General features: G+C 40.2%; 2 protein-coding genes across 12 annotated transcripts in view; one reads left to right on the top strand and one right to left on the bottom strand.

The window, feature by feature from the left end:
* PRIMPOL (primase and DNA directed polymerase) overlaps positions 1-11,838 on the top strand; it is a 37,782-nt gene extending 25,944 nt beyond the window's left edge. For 4 of the 7 annotated variants that reach the window (XM_061583839.1, XM_061583840.1, XM_061583838.1 and 1 more), the window contains 8 exons: positions 1,394-1,681; positions 4,796-4,958; positions 5,558-5,655; positions 7,669-7,755; positions 7,837-7,945; positions 8,949-9,031; positions 9,119-9,165; positions 11,212-11,837. In XM_061583839.1, the coding sequence (XP_061439823.1) occupies positions 1,394-1,681; positions 4,796-4,958; positions 5,558-5,655; positions 7,669-7,755; positions 7,837-7,945; positions 8,949-9,031; positions 9,119-9,165; positions 11,212-11,520 (1,184 nt within the window). In that variant the 3' untranslated portion in view covers positions 11,521-11,837. Of the gene's footprint in view, positions 1-1,393; positions 1,682-4,795; positions 4,959-5,557; positions 5,656-7,668; positions 7,756-7,836; positions 7,946-8,948; positions 9,032-9,118; positions 9,166-11,211 lie in introns of all 7 variants that reach the window. The other 3 variants (XM_061583841.1, XM_061583842.1, XM_061583844.1) reach the window with 2 other exon arrangements.
* Positions 11,153-25,283, bottom strand: part of CENPU (centromere protein U) — a 30,150-nt gene continuing 16,019 nt past the window's right edge. For 4 of the 5 annotated variants that reach the window (XM_061583850.1, XM_061583845.1, XM_061583846.1 and 1 more), the window contains 6 exons: positions 24,384-24,507; positions 23,649-23,727; positions 20,325-20,372; positions 18,123-18,184; positions 16,113-16,269; positions 11,153-12,996 (listed from right to left, as the gene is read on the bottom strand). In XM_061583850.1, coding sequence (XP_061439834.1) covers positions 12,874-12,996; positions 16,113-16,269; positions 18,123-18,184; positions 20,325-20,372; positions 23,649-23,727; positions 24,384-24,507 — 593 coding nt within the window. In that variant the 3' untranslated portion in view covers positions 11,153-12,873. Of the gene's footprint in view, positions 12,997-13,857; positions 13,934-16,112; positions 16,270-18,122; positions 18,185-20,324; positions 20,373-23,648; positions 23,728-24,383; positions 24,508-25,283 lie in introns of all 5 variants that reach the window. The other variant, XM_061583849.1, reaches the window with a different exon arrangement.

Below are 25,283 nucleotides of genomic sequence, written 5' to 3'. Positions count from 1 at the left end.
GCTTCCTTTATGGAATCAATCCATCTCTTGTTTGGTCTTCCTCTTTTTCTGCTCCCTTCTGTTTTCCCCACCATTATGGTATTTTATAGTGAATCATGTCTTCTCATGATGTGTCCAAAGCATGATAACCTCAGTTTCATCATTTTAGCTTCTAGTGATAGTTCTGCTTTAATTTGTTCTAACACCCAATTATTTGTCTTTTTCGCAGTCCATGGTATGCGCAAAGCTCTCCTCCAACACTACATTTCAAAGGAGTTGATCTTTCTCTTACCCGCTTTTTTCATTGTCCAACTTTCACATCCATACATAGACATTGGGAATACCATGGTCTGAATGATCGTGACTTTAGTGTTCAGTGATACATCTTTGCATTTGTGGACCTTTTCTAGTTCTCTCATAGCTGCCCTCCCCAGTCCTAGCCTTCTTCTGATTCCTTGAGTGTTATCTCCATTTTGGTTAGTGACTGTGCCAAGGTATTGATAATCCCTGACAAGTTCAATGTCCTCATTGTCAACTCTAAAGTTACATAACTCTTCTGTTGTCATTACTTTAGTCTTTTTGACGTTTAGCTGTAGTCCTGCTTTTGTGCTTTCCTCTTTAACTTTCATCAGCATTTGTTTCAAATCATTACTGGTTTCTGTTAGTAGTATGGTATCGTCTGCATATCTAAATTATTGATATTTCTACCTCCAATTTTCACACGTCCTTCATCTTGGTCCAATCCCGCTTTCCGCATATGTTCTGCATGTAGGTTAAACAAATAGGGTGATAAAATACACCCGTCTCACACCCTTTCCTATTGGGAACCAATTGGTTTCTCCATATTATGTCCTTACAGTAGCCTTTTGTCCAGAGTATAGGTTGTGCATCAGGACAATCAGATGCTGTGGCACCCCCTTCCACAGCAAGGATTGTTGAGAGGATAAAATGGGGGTGAAGGGGAGGAGAACCATCTTTAGCACCTTTAACAAAAAGTCTAAATAATAATGCATTGATTTAGTACTTCCAGTTTACAGTTTCAGAGTGTAAGTTGTTTTTATCTGTGCTGGTACCCTGGTCCTCATGGCTGACTTAGTTTGGTGTGGCTGCTGTATGCTCGCTGATGTTTTAGGATGCTTCTTATGCTTTTGCCTGTGTTCTACACCACCAGACTGGGAGCATGAGAAACTGCTACCTAGTAAGATGAGATGGAAAAGGAATTGGCAGTTTACATGCTGCTTTGTCTCTCCCTCCCCCTGCCCCAACTTTACTAGATTCAGTATTTCCTATTAGGCAGGCAATTGCTTGTTAATTCTTAGGTCTGAAACATTTTTCAATAGAAAATAAGATTTTAAAAATACTGTTAACTTTCCTAATGTTGATCTATTCTGTTTTTCCCTATTCTATTTTTTAGGTAATTTTTTACGAACAATTTTTCAACCTGGTGCTCTTTTAACTAAGAGTAGAGATGCAATGGTTCGAGAAAAACAGATGGTTTCTCTTTCTCAGTGTTGCAAAGCTACCATTGATTTGCCTAGCCTTTTTGAAAACCAGACAGTAACCAAGGATGTATCTCAAAGTTGGAAACTGAGTTCTCAGAAAGCACTGGAAAATGGACAGTTACAGTGGAAAGAAAATCCAGATCTTTCTTTTCTAATAGTGACTGGCAAACAGGGAGCAAAGCAACTGTTTGTAGATCTTGGTAAATATACATTTCATATACCACTCACTGGTAATATTGTTTTGACATATATGAAGAAACTGGAAACTTTTTATGGCTTAACAGGAGGGCTAGCAGGTATATGTGAAAATCTGCGTACCTCTAACTCAGAGGTAGCCGTGGTGTGCTCCAAATATTGTTGGACTACAACTCTCCTCAACCCTAGCCAGCATGGCTAGTGGTCAGGGATGATGGTGTGAGGATCCCACCTCAGACCACCATCTGTCAGGTCCCTCCAGTCAGGATCCTGGGTTTTATTTGTTCTCTCACTGGCTCTAGCACAGATCTCACAAGATCCCACTGCTAGGCAGCACCACCAGCCACTCCCTGTTTCACAATATTGCCTTAGGACTTTGCGTTAGTCCCATTCTGGCTTATTGTTACGTTGTGTCTGGGTGCCCTTGCAGGCCACAACCCCCCTGTATCTTTGTGCCTATAAAGCATACAGCCCCGGGTTGCCCTGGATACTTGATGATACACTATCTCTTCACCGCTGCCACCATTTGATACTGTCTCTTCGCCTTGGTAAATGCCCTGCCCACCCTTCTGGTCTGTGCAAGCCCCAGCCAAGGACCAGGCTTTTGGTAAACCAAGAAAATATTTATTTATAAACACCAGGAAATAACAAGATTACTTAAGGTATATTTAACAAGTGTATGGTTTCATATATTGTGTTCCTCTTTATGTTTCTAGTCATATATAATCTGCCTCAATACCAGCCAAATATAATCCAACCCACAACCAACTCCAGCCCACAACAACTGACCCTCAACAACCACCCCTCTCCGCTGTCATCCTCTCATTTATACCTCCAGCCACTCAAACGCTCAGCCAATCATCATACAGCATTCTCCAGCATTCTAGCCCATGTACTCCCCCCTCTCACTCAATCCACTTACCTCATTTACTCTAATAAACCCGCACTTACCATATTTACAGTTATCAAAATACAGGGGCATCATAGATGGGTGCAAAGTCCAACAGTGTCTGGATGGCACCACATTGACTGTATACCCCTGTTGTAGCCTTTGGACATGTATTTCAAGTTGACTGCATAGAAGAAATTATGGGTTGCACAGCAGTGCTTTAAGGAGCCTTTTGGCAATTGGTTGCTTGCCCCAGTCCTAAAGTAATTTTAAAATTACTCAAAAGGGCTTATCTTAGTACATGTTCTTGTGTGCTGAATAGCAATGGGTCCTGAAAACTGTGGCCCTGATCTGGTCTCTGTTGTATGCATGACATTGGGTATGTGCAGCTCTCATGTGAAGGCTGTCAACGGGAGACGAGGGACAGCTGTAGAGGAATCCCATATGTGGGGAGGATATAATAAGCAGTCTTTCCCAGCCTTTGGTTCCCCAGATGTTGTTGGACTACAACTCCCATCAGTCTCAAACAGCATGGGTAATGGCCAGGAATGATGGGAACTGCTTAGTCCAGCAACATCAGGGGACCCAAAGGTTGAGAAAGGCTGCAGTAAGGAACACAATCATCCTTTATTTACCCATTTTTTCAAGTTGCTGGATATATGAGCATCCAAAGCTGTATTACATATAATCAGACCATTAGTTCATCTAGCCAATGGAATGAGAATGGGAGAGGGCATTCTCTGTAGTGCTCCCAGAACTCATTCCCTACTGGGATCTCACAGCTCACATCACGTCAGGATGTTTTTTGAGGAGAACTCCAAAAACTCACCTGTTCTCCCTGCTTTCCCTTAAGCTGAACTTTAGTTTACTTAATTATAAACAAGACTATCAACATTATGTTTTAGATATTGGAGCTGTACTGTATTTTTTAGTGTTACTGCTGGGTTTTATTAATTACATAAACTTGGTTTATATTGGTTCTCTTTTATTTTACTGTGAAACCTTAAGAAGTTTTTACCCTTAAAGATGCCTACAAATATTTTAAACATATTTTAAAAATAAAATAGCCCAGTATTGCAACCCAAGATCACAAGAAGAGGTATGAGTTTTACTAGCATTTTTGTGCTAAAACTCTACATGTACATCTCCTAGAATTATGGATAAACATATTAACTTTTTATGAAAAGTCTATACATGGGAAACAAGATATCTAGATAAGAGCTGAAATGAATTTTAGAATATTAAATAAGCAAATTATCCTACCTCAAACTCGCATACATTCTGATTTATATTTTGTTACTTTTTTCATTATTCCCAGTTCTAGATACTTTTAGATGTAAGGTATAAGCCTATGGGCCCTTAGGTCATAGAATAGACTGAATCTATTTCTCCAATGGCCAAGAAGGAAATCCGATGTTGGAGCCTTCCTTTCTGCCATCCCTAGCTCATTTGAAGCCCTGGCCCAAACAACATCAGACACCTCTGTCACTAGGGTCCAACAGCAGATGCGTTGGGGGCAGGCACGTGGATCCAAAGTCACCTGGGCTTCTGACATGCCCCCAACCTGGACAGTGTGTGGGATTTTGTCATGCTCCTCAGTGCAACTAATTCTATCCCTCTCATGGTTTCTAATGGTTTTTTTTTTTTTTAATGGCTGATTTTTAAAAAAAGTCCTGAGCCCAGCAAGGCATTAGATAAGGTGGTAGACCTGTTTTTGCATTGCCCCCCCTCCCCGCTTATGATTACATCCTTCAACATTGGGGGCAAAGGAATAAAAATAATGATCTTGGTAAATTGATGAGTATTGTCTTAAAACACATCAACATATTTTTTAAAAAAGCAATTCACAAAGTTAAATTTGAAATGTTCAGAATTCAAATTTGAATTTTGAAATCTTACTAAACATATTTCTGACTGATATGATTTAATTCATTCATCATTCCACTGCATGCTTGTAACAAGGAAAAAAGCTCTCCCATGTGCAGTCGCTAATTGTCATGCAAAGGAGAATCTTTTACTGTTTGATAGATCATATAATTTGTTGGCTTACTATTTCTATATCTAAAAGGCATCCAGTGATTCAGGGCTACTATCCAAGAGAGTGTAAGCATACTTACATGAATTGAAACTGGTACCCTTAAACACACTAAATTGTTAGATTGGCTTGTGGTTGTTGATTCCAAGAAGTGCAGGCAATTGTAAATATAGCGAATGACTTTTTTTTCACTAGGAGTATATACAAAGAACAGAAACTTCCGGTTATATAAATCATCAAAAGCAGGAAGCTCTGTGGTTTTGGACATTGCTGAAGATAACAGATTTGTTCCTAAACCAGTAAAGAATTCTTGTATAGAAGAGCAGTATTTCCTTTCCTCTTTGATATGTGATGTAAGGTAATATCATTTTAATTGGAATGTTAAATTAATTTTCCTAATACTTCTTAGTGATTACTGAGGATGTTCATTCTTTCACTTGCAACAGTAATGAGCAATTTATATGTATGCCAGTCGCTCTCTGCTTGGAATCCTGGAGGTTTTGGAGTTACTTTGCTACTATCCAAGAGAGTGTAAGCATACTTACATGAATTGAAACTGGTACCCTTAAACACACTAAATTGTTAGATTGGCTTGTGGTTGTTGATTCCAAGAAGTGCAGGCAATTGTAAATATAGCGAATGACTTTTTTTCTGCCAATTGAGGTGCTATCAAGCTTCTTGGCTTGAACAGCTGTCCTCTCATCTAGCTGTCTGGATCTGGGAAGGTGGTTGGTATAAGGAAGATGATTTCCTCTTCTCATGCCCCCCCCATGTATACTTGTCATTTTTGTAGTGATTTGTGATTGCTTCTCAAAGGTTTTGTGTGGTTATAGTGTGGAAAGAGAATATGAGTGTAGTGTGGAAAGTTATGATCACAAAGCACAGAAGGGTGGCTGGAAAAAACATACTTGTGTCCTGCAAGTCTAAGATTTTTTCCCCAAATTTGTTTCTTCTCAGATTTTCAGACAGTTTAAAAATTTTGTCCTGTGACAACCCAAAGGAGACAAGAGAAAAGTCCATGAATTTAGATGGCAATGTTTCAAAAAGCTGTCCTGGTAATTCTATTAACATTAATTTTAACTTCAATTTTGGAAATAATGTTATTGCATTTAAAAATTAAAAAAAAAAATCAGCATCCAGCTGTGAAAACGAGTATAGTTATATACCTGAAGTGTATCTTATTTCAAACAGTATTATGTACACTAAATATCTACAATTTAATTTTTTGTAAGCTTTCACAAGTAATTCATTAAACCAGTGGTTCCCAAACCTTCTCCCCCCATGGACCACTTGAAAATTACTGAGAGCCTAGGCAGACCAATTAATTATTTTTCTGCCTGTTGGAGCAATTGTTCTTTATTTATAAAAGTATTCATCTAACACCTTCTCATTAGACATCAGGGCTGTGTACAGCAACAAAAACTTTCAAAACTTTAAAAGCTATACAGAGCAATCATTAAAATGACTGGCTACTCAAGATTTAAACAACTGTATAGGTCTGCTGGCATAAAAAAGCCTTCAGCAGATGTGTGAAAGTCAAAAGCAAGGATGCCTGCTGAATCTGAAGAATGTTCCACAGCATGGGACTAGCAGCACTAAATGCCTGACTTCTGGTTGAGGCCAGCTGGGCCTCTGTAACATGGAGGACAACAGCACTCCTACAGATGATCTGAGTGATCTGGAATGCGTTGTGCTAGATGCTGTATGATTTTTCATTGTACTTTGATTGCTTTTACTGTATTACAACTTGAATTCTATAGAATTCAAATTATGATACAATCCAAGAAGCAATGCAAATACAGTTAAAAATGGATATGCTGTTTGCCATCTTTAACCACACATCCAGACATACTGCAGACCACCTGAATGAAGCTGTGGCCACAGGTTGGGAACCCCTGGATTAAACCTTGTTGCATACGAGAGGAATAACAGTCAGTCAGATTTTTATTGTTGCAGCCATTAGTCATTACAGTCTAATTTACACAAAGACAATCCAAGAGTGAGGCCCCATCTGCACTATACATGTAAAGCACTATTTTAAACAGTCATGGCTTCCCCCAAAGAATCCTGGAAGCTGTAATTTCTTAAGGGTGTTGAGTGTTATTCATAAACCCCCTTTGCCTTCACAGAGTTACAATTCTCAGAATTCCCTGGGAAGAGGGATTGACTGTTAAGCCATTACAAAACTGTAGCTCTGTGAGGAGAATAGAGATCTAATAACTCTCGGCACGCTTAACAAACTACAGTTCCCAGGATTCTTTGAGGGTAGGCAGGAATGGTATGATACAGCTTTAAAGGTGTAGTGCAGATGGGGGCCTAAGTTCAACATAAAGGTTTTCAGAATGATCGAGTTGTTAAAACTTAAAATTGTGAGAAATGTACTTCTAAACAAGATTAATTTGTAATGTTGCTGAGGACAAGGCCAGATATGAAAAGGAAGTTAGATTTTACTGCTTTTTCAATGCAGACTTGGAATGGAGAAGACTCAGTTTAGCTTTCCTAAATGAAGTACGTATCAACTTAGGGTGCAATCCATGCGTGTAATATGCCATGCTGGGGGGTTGTCTCCTTCCACCTAGCCCAGAACAGCTCCACTGGACTCTGCTAGCAGAGTGATGCTAGCATGGTTCCATCTGCTGGCAATAGCCAGGATATTCTGGGGGCAGGAAGGGGCTGAGACTGGGATTTGCTGGATCCTGAGCGCTGACCCCACTTGAAGGCATCAGACCTGATTGGTGCACCAACACTAGGCAACAGTAGCTTGCAGGAGGTTTTGCCTCCCAGTTAACATCAGGGATGCAGATGTGGCAATGGCTCTGCAGCTCTGTCACACTACATGGCTGCCTGGCAGTTTTGGATTGCCCTGCCACAGTGATTACTATAATGTTATTATGACACATCTGACAATCTCATTCCATTAGAATGCACTTGGTCAAGCTAGAAATGGCTTTGGTATAGAAACCAAGGCAATGAGGCTCTAATTGGGTTCCTTATACTGTTCATATATTATTTCTTAGTTGCTATGTGCTATGGAAGAATAAGTTGTTAATATTTTCAATTTTTTATAGATCCCATAGGAGGATATCACTGTTCACCTTACCCAGAAATTGATAACTTTGTTCTCTCTTTAGTCAGTAAAGATGGTGTTCAAGGAGGTAAGGAATATTTTTGTAGGAGGTGGTGTTTCTAAAGCTATTGAAATTGTTTAGGAAACTGAATGTCTTGTTTTTTCCCAGAGATAAGAAGATGGAGCTATTTTTCTCTTGAACAGCTTCTTGTATATGACATCTCCAAGTATCGGTGGTGTAGGAATATTGACAGAGCTCATAAAAGTAACAATATAATGTATGTGTAATTAAATTACTTTTAGGAAAATATTACATAGGTTTTGGTAAACCTAAAAGCACCATTTCACTAGAATGTCTTTATGATACAGACTTACATTAACATTAATTACAATTTTGCTTTGATAAGAATCAGTAAGATACAATTTGATGCACATCAGCATATAGAGAATGGTAACATTCATGCTGGTGGTAGTCTTTACTCAGTATCTCGAGTATGACTTCATGAACTTCCTAAGTATGTGTTAAACTGCATGCATGTGCATCTTGTTTTCCTAAAAAGCAAAGTCCTATGGGTTCACTTAGACTTGTTCCTAGGTAGGTCCTTGGTCATTCCTGGCTTTTCTGAACCATATCTGAGGAGAGATTAAATTCCTGATTTCTGACTATCTGAATCCCTTTCTGAGTGTTCTTAAACTCTTATCTGAGATGGGGGTGGGGCTGTACATATTGGCCTGGCCCCTCCAGTGCCCCTTGTCTTCCTGCATTGAGCAGGAAGGTCTGAAGAATAATTGTAAGTACATTTGGAACACGCTGACACCTCTCCACAGATAGTACAGCTCATCTGTAAATGATGATTGGTTTGTTGACTACCTCTCACCTTCAGTAGGTTGGTTTGAAAAATCCAACTAAATTTAACTAATATTTTCAAGATACTTCACAGTCACCTGGGAACTAGGCTTACATCAAGAGACTGTGCACCCTCTGCTGTGTTTACTGAGAGTGTTACTCACCTATTGGGCAACTGCAGGAGGAGCATCAGGTTCGGCCATACTGATTTTCCGCATCCTGTTGAGTGTAGTTGAGGAGGTCTGTTAGATCAGGCTGAGAGTCTCCAGGTCAGAGTCAATAATACATCAAGGACTGTTACAGTAAAACTAGTAGTACCTTTTATGCAAAGTTATTTATTTAGGCAGGGCTGCAAAATATAGCAATTAAGATCACTCTTATTGACTGTAACTTAACTAAACTGCTTCTTTAATACTTAAATCTATTATTTCAAGGATTGTAATAGATTTGAAAAGTGAGAATTGGTATCAAAAATGCCATGACCCTATTTGCAGAGCAGAAAACTTCAAGTCAGAATGTGAGTACTTGTTATATAACCTACAGTATTATAGTTACTAATTTTAAATGTATTATAATTAATATAAACTCTTTGTATCTAACATAGGTTTTCCTTTACCAGCTGAAATATGTCTTCCATTCCTTTTCAAAGAGGTAGGTCTTTCTCACAACACAATACTGAAATGCTTTGGCTATATCCTAGGAAAGACCTGTTCTGTAGTAAGCAGTTTAGAAAATGAGATGCATGCTCATTTTTCATCTACACAAAAGACAATTTGTGATTTTCTAGGCCTACTTTTAAAATAAAACTAGGATTTCCGGTACAGCTTTAATGTTGTTGTAAATTATTAAATTTACACAAGTTCATACCCACTTAACTTCTTTCAATTTGTATCTGTTTTTCATGCATGTCCATAGAATTGAAAATTGATGCATCCTCATTGTGAGTGCGGAATGTGAATATTGCTTACATATTCATGCTTTCTTGTTAGTCATACTTAACCCTGAATTTCCCTTAGGCTGCAGTCTTGTACAACTGCCAAGGAAGCCCATCCCACTGAAACTGAGGGAACTAAATAATAAGACTTTGTGTCATGTTGATAGAATTGGCGTTGTCAAAAATACGGATATTTACAGATGCAGATAGCTCTTGCTACACCATGAGCTAGGTTAGAAAGTATGGTGCAAAAATGTGCTGTCTGTTTAGAAAAACAGAATGTCCTGTCTGAGCAGAGTTGTGTTTGACACTCCTCTCTCACCAACAATACTAAATGACCAAATGTGTATTATAGGGTTATGTTGCTGGGGCACAAGCTGCAAGAGTACCCCCTGTAGAGGAGTATTGTATCTGGCTTTTCATCTAACACTTTGAAAATATGTCTGAGCCACACTGCAGCTGTTTTGACCATGTGGAATAGCACCCTTTCCACTTCAATTGGTGTGAACCATCTCTCCATAACAATTTTTTTTAAAAATAGATTAACTAGCATAACAGATGAAGCAGGCTTCTGAGCTGGTGTACACATGACAACTTGATCTGTGAACACTTGGTGACTCAACTGAATATGAAACATCTCAGCTGTAAAATATCCTCTTAGCCATGTGCATTTAGGATCTTGCAGAGACCAGCATATTAGAAAGTTACCCATTGAGGCATAGCTCTTCCCTATTTAAGCAAGGCTTCAACAGGCAGTACATACTGTTGGTCAGGTTGCAGATAGTTTGTAACTTTTACTTATAGCTCTCAGCACCAAAGCAGGCATGATTTAAGAGCTTTTGCAACTAGGTTGGATTACTGTAATGCATTCTGTGGGGGCTGTACTTGAGGTTGGTCTGGAAGCTGCAGCTGGTGCAAAATGCAGCAGCACGACTGCTGACAAGGGCAGGGTATCAACAACATGTCACCTTGCTGCTGAAAGAATTGCACTGGCTGCCCATTAGCTACCAGGCTAAGTTCAAGGTTCTGGTTTTGGTGTACAAAGCCCTATACAGCTTGGAACCAGGATACCTGAAATATTGTCTTACCCCTTATATGCTCAGTCGATCACTGCGCTCTGCAGGTGAGGGCCTCCTGCAGATACCATCTTATCAGGAGGTCGTTTGGCACAACATAGGAAGCAGACCTTTGGTGTAGTGGCACCTACCTTTTGGAATTCCCTTCCCTTAAATATTAGACAGGCACCATCTCTTATCTTTTTAGCACCTACTTAAGACCTTCCTCTTTCAAAAAGTCTTTTAAGTAGAGACCTTATCCTAGGCTGCATCTGTGTTGGAATTGCTTTTTAAGATATTTTTCAAGCTTTTTTAAAAAAGGTATTTTTAAAGATGTTTTCTTTTAATATATTTCAAAGTCTGTTTTTATGCTGTTTTAGAGTAGTTTAGTTTAGTTTATTATTTAAATTTATATCCTGCCCTTCCTCCCAGTAGGAGTGCAGAAGGGCAGGATATAAATTTAAATAATAATAAATGTATAATAATAACTACTTCTACTATATATGAATACTCCTTGGGAGACCATGCTTCTCTGTAGAATTATAAGGACAGCCCAGCTGCCTTGCTTAGATTGCAGCAGCTCTGACAACTTAAGTTAATGTGTGTAGGGGGGCAGGGGGATTGTGTGGAATATAATTTCAAAACCTGATTAAAAGTTAACATCTCCAAATAAGTGTATTTATTTTGAAATCATTGTTTGCTTTAAAGGATGAAGAATATGTATATATAATGGATGAAAATGGGAACATTGAAGAAAAAGCAAATGTATACCATGGTCTTGCAGGCTTGTCAGACAGAAAATCTTTAACTGCAGCACAAGAAACTAGAGAGCCAAACATCAAGAAAAGTTCAGGTGTCAAATGGGATGATGAGACCGACATCTGTTTTCTGGAAGCTGTTGAGGATGTGGAACTAGCTGAAGCTGCTGATACTTTTCAGCCCTGGATTATAGATGAAATACCTGATGAACTCCTAGTAGATGCTTCAAAACACAAAGGGGATGAAATCAAGGAATAACTCATTTACTTAATAAGTTGGATATTGCTGTATAAAAAGCATTTGCTGAAGTAGTCCTGCTGGCAGTAGTTACCAACTTTGTTTCTTGAAAGATGACAATAGTATCAGCTATTCACAGAAAACAAATTCTAAATGGTTACCATGGTTGCTAAAGACCAAGATACACATTATTATTACTCACCCCTTAGAAGGTGACTTCTGGGGCAGAAAAAGGACTTTGCTTAACCACCGCCAAAATGCCAATGAAATAGGCTCCCTTTTAATTCTGGAAGTGGCTTAGTATGGTGAAAGATTCAAATGAATAAAGTTATCATAGTATAAAAAGCAATCTGTGTAATAACTGGAGTCATACTTTGGATTCACTGTTCTGCATAAGTGGGAATGCAGGATTGACAGAAAAGTGGATAAGCTTCCTTTTTCACTTCAGACTGTTTTTCTCTTTACGCTATCATTATTAACATTTCTGTTTTAATGCTAGTGTATAGCAGCTTAATGTAATTTATACATTACTCTAGCCAAGCGGTAGCCAACATGCTGCCCTCCAGATGTTAGACTCCAGTTCCAATCATCTGGGACCACTGGCCTTGCCAGTGGGAGCTGTAGTCTTGATGGGAGTTGTCATAACAGCAATATGATACAGTAAAATGATAACTTAGTAGAGAGTTCATAGATAGGTCTGTTTATTTGCTTTTGCTTTAGGAGGAATCCATTAAGGGCTTAAAAGAAGCTTTAAGAAAAACGGTATGCACCATTACCTGTATTAGTTACCCCCCACAAAAAGATGGCCTTTGTAGAAGTGTTGCTCTTATTTTATACATAGTAAGTAATGTATCCTGCCCCCATGAGGTACACTTTTGCCTCTGCTGCTGCCGCTTCCCACACCTCTTGAAGGAGAAAAGAGGCATTTATATGCAGTCTATAGTGCCACTTGTCCTCCTGGCAGAAAGAGTGACTGTGATACAGACTAAAACATGTTAGGAAGAAAGTGGTTCTACCTTCTTGCTGGGACGTTTGCTTCTTTCATACAATGTGAGCGAGAGAAGAAAGATCAGGGAATACATTGTGTTAGGCTTGACAGCACAGCAGTGAGCCCAACAGGTTTTTTTTAAAAAAACTATCAAGGTTTGTATTTTTCAGATTCAGTTATCTGTCCTATCCCACTAGTTCGTTTACCTCCAGCTTTATTTTTATGCTAAGCTAGGATAATAATACTAAAATTACCAATGATACCGCCACTTAATGAGGTACACTTATTTGAAAAAGAATATTCAGATTTCCTGCTTTAACTAAGATACTACTACTAGGTTTCAGTATATTTCAAATACAATACGGTAAAGTTTGTATGAAGTATGTCTAGTTCTCTGTTTGTGAATCCAAAATGTGTTGCAATTTTGAGTTGATATTTTGAAAATGACTTTCAGCTCTTAAAATTCTTCGTGATTCCATCAGAAGTGCAGGAAGGCTGGAGACACCATACTATAGAAAAGAGGGAAAGCAATATTACTATAAGGCAGCATTCTTTACTTACTGACCCTGTGAACTACAGTGTTCTCAGTCACTAGTACATAATTAAGGAAACTTCTGCTGTTAAATATCTGCAAAGAAAGAAAAATTGGGTCTTACTGTGAAAGGTATTTCTCCTTGGTTGTTAAGATGTCCCCAAGCGAGTTCAGCGTCTCACCCAAACACAGGAAACTCTTGACTTCAAACGGATGTTGTTAGTTCTCCCTTCCTGCTGAAGCCTCAGTTCCATTCCATGGCCAAGCAAATGAAACCTCAGTTGACACAGCACAACAGTACAGAAAAGCAAATACAATGCAAGGCCTTACTGGAGGCAACAGGTCTCAGTGATAGTGTGACCTTGGAGACACCTAGGAGAAACACCTTTCACGGTAATACCAATGGTTTCTTCTCCCATAAATGTTGAATGTCTCCAAATGGGATATGTTATAGCTGGTGTATTTGGGGTGGGAAGTGTGGCTGCCTACAAGGAAGGAAACATTGTATGGCACCTCTGTCCAAATGTGTCTCAGCTAAGGTATGTAAGTTTATTATACAATGTTGGATGAATCTGTTAGTTGTGGATCGCGTGGCTACCCTGCACATTTCAAAAATAGGAGCATGTGGTATGCTAGGAACACGCATGCCTTGATCCATCTAGCAAAAGTAGCAATATAAAATTTTGTCCTCAGCATAACTGGGTAACTCCAGGTCAGAAAACAATGTTAACACATGGACTTATTAAGGTTGCCCCTTGGAGTAACCTTTTGCAAAGGGGATGTGATCCAAGTGGCTTGGAGTGGTGCCATGAGAACTGAGGAGAGAGAAGATACTTGCCTGTGGAGCATGTTAGGCTTTAATCCCAAGAGAAGGTGCTTTGGAAGAAGGAAAGGAACTTTCTTTGAATAAAGCCCTGCACCAATGGAGAAATGCCAAACAGGTAAAACTTACAGATTCTTATTGTATAAGAATGTCTAGATGCCAGGATCACGGCTATCACATTGTCAAGCGAACTGATTTTTTCAGCAGACTGAAAAACGGTTGCTTTTCAGTCTCCAGGTGATCAGATTCAGCCGCCTGATCCAGGTTGGGTCAGTAGCCTAGTGGCAAATTCAGAAGTGCAGAGTCCCTTCCTGATATGTCACACCACATCATCTCACATTTACCCTCCCTTTTAAGATTATACAGTAAAAAAGGTGTCAGACTTACTTTGTTTAGAATTCTGTTGAGCAACAGATGCAGGATGAGGATATGCCAGTTTGACATTCCATTGCACATAACAGAACTTGCACACCATTCTCTTGAAACTGAAGCAAGTTGGGTTTTCAGTATTCCAAAATCTTACCTCTGGAGCATACAGAACAACTCAATACACCATTTTTTTTCTCTCCAACCCCTACTACTACCCCTAACCCTTCTGCTCCTAGTTCCACCTAGGAGGGTTTTTTGTTTTGTTTTTTAAAAAAAATGGAATGAAGACCAGAAGCAGGGGTAAGTCAGCACACAAAGAATTAAGAAATCACCAAAAAAGAATCCAGAGAGGACAATAGAATCACACATCTGAGTGAGAGGAGACAGAATACTGGGGAGAGCTGTGATGTCCCTGTATTTTAATATCTGTAAATATGGTAAGTGCGGGTTTATTAAGTGATATATGGTAAGTGACTGAGCGAGAGGGGGGAGTACATGGGCTAGAATGCTGGAGAATACTGTATGATTATTGGCTGAGTGTTTGAATGGCTGAAGGTATAAATGAGAGGATGACGGTTCAGGGTTCTGTTTTGTGGGGGAGTTGTTGAGGAGGTTGGTTGGTTGATGAGAGGGATTTTGGAGGAGTTGGTTGGCAGAGTTCTGAGGGAGGCTTGGATTGTATTTGGCTGATATTTAGGCAATATATATATGACCAGAAACATAAAGAGCAACACTATATGAAACCATACGCTTGTTAAACATACCTTACACAATCTTGTTATTTCCTGGTGTTTATAAATAAATATTCTATTGGTTTACCAAAAGCCTGATCCTTGGCTGGGGCTTTCACAGACCAGAAGGGTGGGCAGGGTATTTACCAAGGCGGAGAAACAGTATCAAATGGTGGCAGCGGTGAAGAGATAGTGTATCATCAAGTATCCAGAGCAACCCAGGGCTGTATGCTTTATTGGCACAAAGATACAGGGGGGTTGTGGCCTGCAAGTGCACCCAGACACAAAGCCAGAAGGGAGACTAAGGCGAAGTCTCTAGCAGTATTGTTTACAGAGAGTGACTGGTGGTGCTGCCTAGCAGTAGCGTGAGCTAAAGAAAAAATAAAAACCACGTTTCTCCCTGGTGGGAGCCTGGCAGGTGGTGCCAGGGGAGGAACGTTACAAGAGCTGTTTGTGGTCTGCTCCGAACAAAAAGGAAACAAACTGAGGCTTCAACAAGAAGGGAGACTAAACTTCCTCTGAAAACACAGAATTTCCTGCTTCAAGTGACAGGAGGAGCTAACCCCACTTGAAGACACCCAACAGAGAATACAAACCTATTGTCTGGAGATCGTAGAAGTTACGGCAGCAGTAGTCTGTTAGCAAAATTACTTCACTCAAGTGAAATGCCAGAACACCTTTAAATTAACAAAGCAATCTATAGCAGCTAAGCATAAATGTAATGTTGTTCCTACTAAGCACAGAAAATTAAGGGTGCAATCCTACAATTACTGGAAGGGCATTCCCAGGGTCCATAGGATATAGTAGATCTCCCTCTAAGTGGACAGAGGGGAATGGCCCCAAGGGTGGATCAGGGAGGCTTTGGATCTGCTGGATCTAAACCCCCTCTTTCTCTGGATGTGCCCCTGCAATGAGGGGCAGGAATACAGCATCCCTGGAGTTGGGGAACCAGTTTGGAATCAATGGGAGAGAAAATACAAGAGAAAAGGATGGAGTGGCACAGGATGGGGGGGGGGAGTTAAAAGCTACCTACACAATCAACCCTGGCAGAATGAACATGGCAGGACTTTAGTGGTTTCTCCACCATGGATTCTCCCTCTCCCGCCGCAATTAGGATTGCTCTGCTTAAGTAATGAAATAATGTAGAGTAACCATTAAACATGTACTTACTACTACTTTTTCTTGTGGGTTTTCCTTTCTGATATTAACATATTTTTGCTGAAGTTCCTTTAAATTGGTCACCAACTGAACTGCATTCCTGAGAGATGATATTTTTCCTTTTAGTTCAGCATATTCTCTCTCCAATTTTTTCAGCTGTGGTTCAGTTCTGCAAAATGTAAGTGTGTGAGCATCATGCCTTGATAAGCTACTTAGCTCTACTAAAAAGAGAAGTTCTCTTTATAATTGCTGATGCAGATAGTACAGATAAATTAACATTCAAGTGATCTGTGCAGTCTCATATGGGTTCTTCACCTTTGCAGAGCGATGTTTTAGGGAAGCTCTTGAGCCAGAGATTCATTCATTCATTCATTATATTTCTAAACAGCCCTTCACCCCAAAACTATCCCAGGGCATTCAACAGCAAATAGTAAATATGATAGAATGGGAGCTTGTCTTTCCCTTCACGCAGGCAGAGCCCACTCAAGGATTGGAAGCGCACCCCCGCCCTCCCAGCGGGCCAACAGACGACCACTCAAAGAACATCAGTTAAAAGTAAGCAATCCAACATCCTTCTTCATGATGTTTGTGCAGACACACGTATGGGAATTTAACCAAACTGAAATAGTACCTGAGTTTATTCACCTGCTGGACTACTTTCCTGCCCTTGGGAATTCTGACAGGAAGCCATCTCTGTCACTCGCCTCCTTATAATGGGAGAAAATGGCTGGCGGGAATATGGTTGAGGAACTTTTCTGTTTTCTGGATGGTACTGGGGAGGTAGCTCTAACACACAGTCAGCTCGGATTATTAAGCAGGGTGGTAAAGACCCTGAAGGAAACTTTCTCCACTTCTACTGGCTGGCTGAGATGAAGCTTGGGTAGGCATAGCCTGGCTGAGGAATTCATCTTCAGCCTTTCCCTCTTTCTTTATGCTGAGAAACATAGCACTGTTTGTGAGTTGTTTTTTTTAAAATCAGGCTCACTGAAAGACAATGAGCCCTGTTAAAGCCTTCCTTTAGAAGGATGTTGTCTGGTGACTATTGGAAGAAGCCCCATTGACTCTGGATCAGAATTCCTAGTTTGCTGGTGCTGGAGGAGAAGCCTCCTGAAACTGTCCTCCTGACCTTGAAGAGAGAAAGCCCAACAGCAATCAACATAGTTCCTTTGAGGAATGATCCCAGCTGGGGCAAAGATAGGCTGCAAAGTATAGGTACAATGCTGTCATGGCACAATGCAGGGGTAGATTCCAGTAAAACTGGAAGTTCTCCCTCTGAATAAGACAGAATGATCTGGACATTAAAATCATGTAGTGTATCAGAGCAACTGCAATTCCCATTATTGCAGCAATTACAGCACTGTAAGAAACCATAGCACCATACAATGGCAAACAGTTCAAGTCCATGAGGAGGCAGCCTCAATGACAAATTCTCAGCAACAATGGACTCTCACAACTCACAGAACTACTAAGACAACAAAACTTAAGCAAAAAGCTAAGGACATTTTTTTTAAAGCTGTCTCAAGAACATTTCTCTAACACTTGCTCAGTTGTAAGAGATATGCCCATTGAGGCATGGGTATAGAGCTTGTTCCACCAACTTGGGAGGAGGGATGAGTGCCAGCTCCTGCGCTCTACAATTTTCTAAAATGTTGGTGTGCACAGGTACTAACCCCACATGAGACTCCACAAAGACCCAACTTAAAAAAACATTGAAAATACAAGTGGTCTTGAATTGCATTTATGAAGCTTCCCAGTGTTGAGAAGTACAACTAGGATAAGGAGAACAGTGATCTAAGAGAATTCTTCTCTATCAAGATTAATTTGTACTACATAAATCACTACATGTTTTAACACAAAATATTACAGAATATAATGAAGCATGCACAAATGAGCATATGATTGGTATGGCATAAGAAAGCATTTCAGACATAGGAAGCTTTTTGAGCTATGCCTGAAATTTATACAAACCTAACATTTATTGCCAGGTTATTTTATGTAACATTTTAACCAATGCGAACATACTTAATTAGTTCTTCTTTAAGTTCTATCAAACGCTGCCTTTTCTTATTTGTTGCTCTCACCATCTGTAATGCCAATAAATATGTTTTAAAATTAAAAAGCAAATACACAAAGGGCAATATCCAAGTAAGTCAAGCTCAGAGTAAACCCACTGAAGAAACATGCACTGATTTCAATGAGTCTACTCAGAGTATGACTAACATTAGCTATCACCCAAAAACTCAGTCCTGAATTGTTTGTTCTCCTAGTTATACTCTTCAACACTGCAGAAACTCCACTGCACTCTGTGCAGCATAAAATGAACGTATTCTGTATTACATATTTTAATAGATTTTTGTTTCTATCCAAGTTCATAACATGAGGAAACAGGCCATATTTGGACCCCAAAATGACTAAATTCCATTTCCTTTACTGGATATTCAACTGCACACATAGTGAGTGACAGAACTGGTAATTTTAAAGGAATTGGAATATGTCCGCTATGTAATTGATGAAGGGTGATTTTAAAATCTTTTAATAAATAAAATAAATATATTGTGGGATACGTGATATTTACTGAAAGGAAATCTAATTGTCATTGCAAGTATGACAATACATTTTTAAAAAATGCAAAATAGGTTTTTCATTTCAATCTTTTCCAACTCTGACTATATGTATTGATGGAAACAGGGATCCTTATGATGGCAGTGGTGAAACACGATTCAGTGGTCTAGCACTGTTCAAAATGGAAAGGCTGGTAGCTTATGTGTGAACAAGAGGTGCAGATTATGCATCTTCTTTTGCAATGCATCTCATGCATCTTCTCTGCAATGCATCTCAGGGGCACACGTGGGTAGGTGGATGAATGCATAACTTTATGCACGGGGGGGGGGAACAGAGGATGCCAATCCCCTCTGTAGCAAAGGCCACACTGAAAGACCTGTAGTATGCTATATAAAAGGTGCATTTTTCAAGAAATACACCAATTAATTTTGTTAAGTTGGCTGTCCAATATAGAAGGACAGAATGCTCTTTATCTAAAAGGAATATCTGCCAATTAGGAATACTGGTATTTAGTGCTGCTGTTTTTATTTTTAGCGGCTTGTCCACCACCGTACGACAAGAGAATAAAACTTTTGTCTCAGATTAATATTCTCTGAAAAAACATAACCTACTTGCACTTTTTAACTCACGGGTGGGGAACCTTTTCTGGCCAGAGGGCCAGCTCTTCATCTCAACCCCTGGTGAGCCACACACCTGTCAATCATCTGACATCAGGTGATGCTTCCCTTTGAAGTCTCAATTTTCTGGACTTCAAAGTGAACTGTCAAATGCAGAGCGGACTGAAGGCATGCTACAATCTGCCTAGGATGGGGGCATGCTTTCAAACCCCCTCCCTTTCAGTGTGGGAAAACAGGCTCATGGGCCAAATTAGACCCCGGGGGGGGGGCATGATTGGCCCAGAGGCCGGAGATCCCCCACTCATTTCAATGTATGAAATAGCAAATATTGTTCTTGAATACCAAAATGGCAGGAGGAAGAGGGCCAGAAAGGACTCCTATAGTTAGACCCCAGAGCTATGCAGGAAAATCCAGCATTTAGGTATAAGACATCCTCCCTCCCCGGCCGTCTTTCATAAATTGGCTGCATCAATGGGCACTGAATGGGTACTTGCTTCTGCTGACAGGGAATATCCTCAGGACCGGAGGCAGCACATAGGCACTACACTTGACGAGGGTGATTAAACGTGTTGGCTAAACACAATTCAACCAATAACAATTAAGCACAGAAGCAGCATACCCTTTGGTGTGCTGTCTCCGATTCCAAAATTTTTTTTCTGTGACAGTCACCTCAAGAATGGAAACTGAGTCTTCCCACTCACTCCAAAACAACCATGCAGGGAAAATATGGGCTCCAAAAGAGCACACCACTGAAACCAGCATGTCTCAGTGCCAAACTCATTCCCCACAATGTTTATCTTGGAGGCAGAAGGAGGCTGCATCCCTCCCCTCCCCTCCCCTCCAAAGAACACGAACTGTTCCCACATATGGTTGTTTTAATCGAAGTGATAGTTGAGAGGCAGTCTCCTTCTCTGGTGAATTTCACAGCAATTCTACCACTGAAGTCTAACTCTAATTCAATGAAATGCCCTAATACAGTATGTATACAAACCTCAGGAGTGGGGCAGAATACATACAATTAAAGAAGATACAAAAATCTGTTTACCTGTACATTTTTCAATTTTGTTTTTTTTAGTTCCTCAGCATTTGCAACCTAATGAAAACATGCAGCCGTTAGTAATATAGCATATCCTCTTAACTTACTCTTTTATTCAGTTATTTTATTAAAATACCGCTTTTAAGTGTCATTGTGGGGTTTGGAATTGTTGGGATTCACCAACAATTCAATTTTCTAGCCACCAGGTTTCTGGAAATGGATATCCAATCACAAGTAAACTGTTATTTTTAGGGGTGTTTGCTTTGTCGATAAGTAGTTTCTCCCTTTAGAGTCCATACAGGTATATCTGTTACAGCTTTGGGATCAAGATGGCTGGCTAGAAGACAGGAGGTGCCTGACTATAAGAGGTATCCAACAAGGGAAATTGTAGAGGGTTACTCACAGGAGAGACAACCAAAACTGTGCTTGTAACTTTCCAGGCTCTGATTCGTCCTGCTTCTGGGACCTTTCCAAAGCTCTAGCTATACTATCCTGCACTAGCCAAAGAGGATGCAGCTCCTGCAACCTGATGAGTTTATGGATAAATGTGGTGACTGACCCTAGAGTCCGAGGTAAATGCCCAACTGTTGGGACATTGCCCAGGCTCACTCCAACACTGGGACCCAGACAGGTAAATTACATACATTATATGATTTGTGGAAAGTTACTTAGTTTTCATAGTTCTGACCCTGGGCTTATCCACACAGGAGCATTACTTTGGACTAAAGACACTGTTTTTACATCCATTTCCTATTTACACTGTCTGCAGCAAGTGCTCAGTGCTAGTTGCAAACATGGTCTTTTCAATTCACACACCAGTCCTTCCTCGATGAAGGATCAATCACGCAGTTTCCTAATAACCACACCCTCTAATTTTATATTTCCACTCCCTCTGGTTGCTAGGGAACTACCAGCTGCAGTAGATTCCTTTCAAAAAAGCCCAGGGAACCCCCCCCCAAAAAAAATGGTGGCAAAAGGGGGGTGGAGAGAACACACCTCCCTCCATTTATATTCCATGGGTGGAGAAACCAAAATTGGCATTAAACGCTCTAGATCAGGAGTTCTGAAGCTTTGTTCCCCACTGTACCTTGTCTGAATGGCCAATGGTCTTTGTGGGCAAAGGAATTGATTTTATTCCCATTTTAGCAATTGTAATATGTTGTGCTGACAAAAGCTACTTAAGTGCCCCAGCAAGCTGAGATTCAAGGACTAGTCTCCTAATGCACCACCAGATAGTCTCCTTCCTTAAGATATGTTAAATCGGGTACCCAGCATGGCAACTACAAAGAAACTAGGTGAACAAGTTTATTTTGAGTCGATATAGCTGGAAGTACAAACCTTTGTTTGAGCAGTATTACACTTTTGTGCACAAGTTAGGGGGGAAAGAGAAAAAAATAACCACCTCCCCACTGTTTGTCTGGAAATAAGGGAGAAATAGGCGATGCCACCTATGTGACTACAGCTGAAAGTACAAACATTTGTTTGAGCAATATTACACTTTTGCACACAAGTTAGGGGGGAAAGAAAAAAAATAACGGTACCATTCATCTGCCAAGAAGTGGGGCTGCTCGTTGCAGTAAATACCTGTCGAACACTATCAGTATTCTGCCCCCTGTGGTTTTTTGCAGCAACCTAAAAAAGGCCAGCAGAACGGAGGAGAGCAGCCAGAAGTTGCTTGTCAACCCACAGGAAACAAAATGAAACAAAGGAGGATATAGCGGGCATGGAAAGGGGTGTATGAACAAGTAACAATTGACACATCCTCCGAAAAACATTGAAGCAAAGTGTCTGCAACCATTAATGGAGCAGAGTGGAGATGTATTTTTCCACTTTTCATCTTTTCAGCAGATTGGGTTAGTATAGTGGCACGCCTCCCCAATCTCTGAGCGGTGAGATTTCTGGGGTCCCTGTGCTCATCCAGGGTTTGGTTTCCTTTGGGAAGAAGGTCAGCAGAGACTGCAGTGTCTTTATGAAATATGGTTTGTTTATTTACACACATTCCAACCTGAGCTTAAGATGGAGGGGGTTCATGGCATCAGCAGTCCAATATCCAGCTTTTCCATCTGTATTACAGGAGGCACCCCAAATGCTATGGTGCAGAGAGCCAGTCTCTCTGCCTGCCTTCAGTCACCAGCCTTTCTCTAGACACAACTAAAAACACAAAAACCTCTCCTAGGCTTGGGGGGGGGGGGAAGAGGCTCTCCTGAAGAGTTTCAATGACAAAAGGATCTTCCTGGATCATTCCGCAGCTGCTGGGCAACTGATAGACCCATTATCCTACCTGGCTAGTCTATTATCTTAACAAAAGAGACTCATCTGACCAGCAGAGCTAGTTCTTCATTCCAAGGAACAGGATTCCAAATCAGAGGCTGGAAAGGGGACCCACAGGGATCATCCGTTCCAACCCCCATGCTCATAACACTATGTATTTACAGGGGGGAAACCGTGATAGCTTCTGTTTGCTGGCAATGTTATGTGAAATATGCAAATTAAGAGATATGAGTAGCAGCAAATACACAGTAAACCACCATGCAGATAAGCCCCATAACGGGGGGGGGATTAAGTATTATGCTGTGATATTTATTTTCCCCATTCAAGACTCTAAAAGAAACAAACCTAGTCGAGTCATTTGAAGGTACTTCTGCATTATCACAAGAAAATATATGTAACAAGTACAGGATGGAGCTAGGGAACCTTTTCTGAGGCGGGTCAAATTCCCTTGAGTGCAATTCATTGAGGGCCACACCCCAGTGGTGGATGGAGCCATCCCGTTCTCTCTCCTCCCCTGCCTAGGGAGGGGCAGATCACTCCTGCCAGAAGTCTGAACTGGTAACTTGCAGATGGCTTCCTCCCTTGCCTTCCTTCTATTATCCCATTCATTTGAACTCCCTCAATTTCCCCCCATCGATGTAAGAGATGCAACTCCGTTCACATTTTTGGCAGCCCTCCTTTCTTACCACTTTTAGGAATGCGTCTACATTTCCATTAGTCACCCTTATTTATCTGGAGCATTCCATCACACATCAGTTCCATGGCCAATAAGCACACTTAAGCTGCAATCCAATACATATCTACTCAGAAATAAGCTCCATCGGGTTCAATGGGACTTACTCCCAGGTAAGTGTGTATTGGACTGCAGCCTAAGTGTGCTTATTGGCCAGTGGACTGTTTTGGGGCTTTCCCTTTCCTAGTCCCCCCCCCATTTTTAATGCTTCTGCAAACTGTAGGGCACCCCCAAGTCTACCAGTACCTCTCTTTAGTGCATGAATGATGCAGTTTTAGTGACATAAGCAATGGCACTCGCATAAAAAATATGGAAAAAACTGTACTTACATTATTGGTGAGTTGATCTCTGAACCCAATATAAAATTTATCGATAGCCTTCCTACATGTTTTCAGCTCCACTTCTTCTCTGAACAGGGAAGAATGCATGCACATCAGTACATGAAACAAACCTAAACAAGAATGCTGAACTGATTTGTATATTAAGGGATACAAATTCTGGGAAATGAATTTTATGAAGCAGGCAAAAATCAGACAGCACTGCTGGCAATCTGAATTTCTCCTATTGTAGAATATATGTTACTTTAACTTCAAACGCTGAAGTTTAATTTCACTCAACTATCATTTTAAAGCCTGTATTATTGCTGCTGTCAGTTGCATTCCTTTCATAATTTCACACCACAATTTAAAAAAATGTAGTCTGTGTAGTTAGTTCATTCGCATTACGGTTAGAACTTGAGGGTAGGGAGAGAACTTTCTTTTTTTGGATAAGCACCAATTTGTTTTGTTCTCTTGTTACCTAAATAATACAAAGAGAAAATAATTTCAATCTTTGATATTCTGCTTCCACTGGCCTTCAACAACAAGTGTCAAATGCCATCTAGTATTCTCATAACGGTACAATCCTTTTATTGTTCTTGAGTAGTGTATGTATGTTTAACCAGCACAGGTGTAGCAAACCTATCCATAACAGAGATACAGCAAAGTACTATGGGTGAAGAATGTCCAGTTTGCATATTGAATATTGAATTAAGCCATACCCTAGGCATAGAGAAAGATGCTTACTTGCATTTTGCTGTTACTTTCTCAAACTCATCCACAATAACATCCAATTCTGTGACACGTCTGGCAACTTTTTTCACACCTTTGGTACCCCAAACCTTTATCAAATGTGGCTCAGCATCTGAATCTAAAAATCAAATGGTGTTTTTGAAGCAGATTTTGATATTGTAGTTCCCAGCCTACCCCCCAATGTACAATGATTTGAAACACCTTAAAAATTACACCAACTTTAAACAGAAGATACAGAAGGCATACAAGACAGCATTATAAAAATTTGTCTTACTGTTATGAAGTTGAAAAAAAAAGTCTTTGTGTAATGCTAACACTTGTAGCTTCACACTACTGCCAGGAAAATAATGACTAGTAGGCCTTCGAATGCAACATACATCAACTAAAAATCTGAGACATGTAGATTTGTAGAAGAACACATGTTCTCTAGCAGGCACTTGACACTTCCAAATGGGTTGTGTCCCTCCTACTGGTTGAAGGCAAGAGCTGTAGTCATTGCATGGAAGTTGCTTTGCATCTCTCTCCTGGAATGCCAGTTCATTTCCCGCCTTCATTCAAAGTAGACCTTCTTTTAGCTTGTGCTGTCTTTCTGGCCTCTTCTTCTTAGGCATTTTTTCATTTTCATTTATTGTTACTGATGGCCCTATTTCTGCATTAGTATCATGGAATTTGCTGTCCAAGGATATAGATGTACATGTCCTAAGGAAAAGGTCCCTCAATCAAGCACACAGAACGACCAAGTCACAGACCAATAGATGACTGAAATAAGGTACATATACAATACAAATGACAAACATAATACAATGAACCAGAAAAGCATACAGTTAACAATAAGAGGCCCATATATCAATAGGAATGAATAAATACAAAACAATCCCAAACTATGTCTCAGTG

This window comes from Rhineura floridana, chromosome 9 (genome assembly GCF_030035675.1).
Source record: "Rhineura floridana isolate rRhiFlo1 chromosome 9, rRhiFlo1.hap2, whole genome shotgun sequence".
NCBI classification, from domain to species: domain Eukaryota; kingdom Metazoa; phylum Chordata; class Lepidosauria; order Squamata; family Rhineuridae; genus Rhineura; species Rhineura floridana.
Note: the sequence above shows the minus strand (reverse complement) of the source record. Positions and strands in the feature narration are given on the sequence as shown.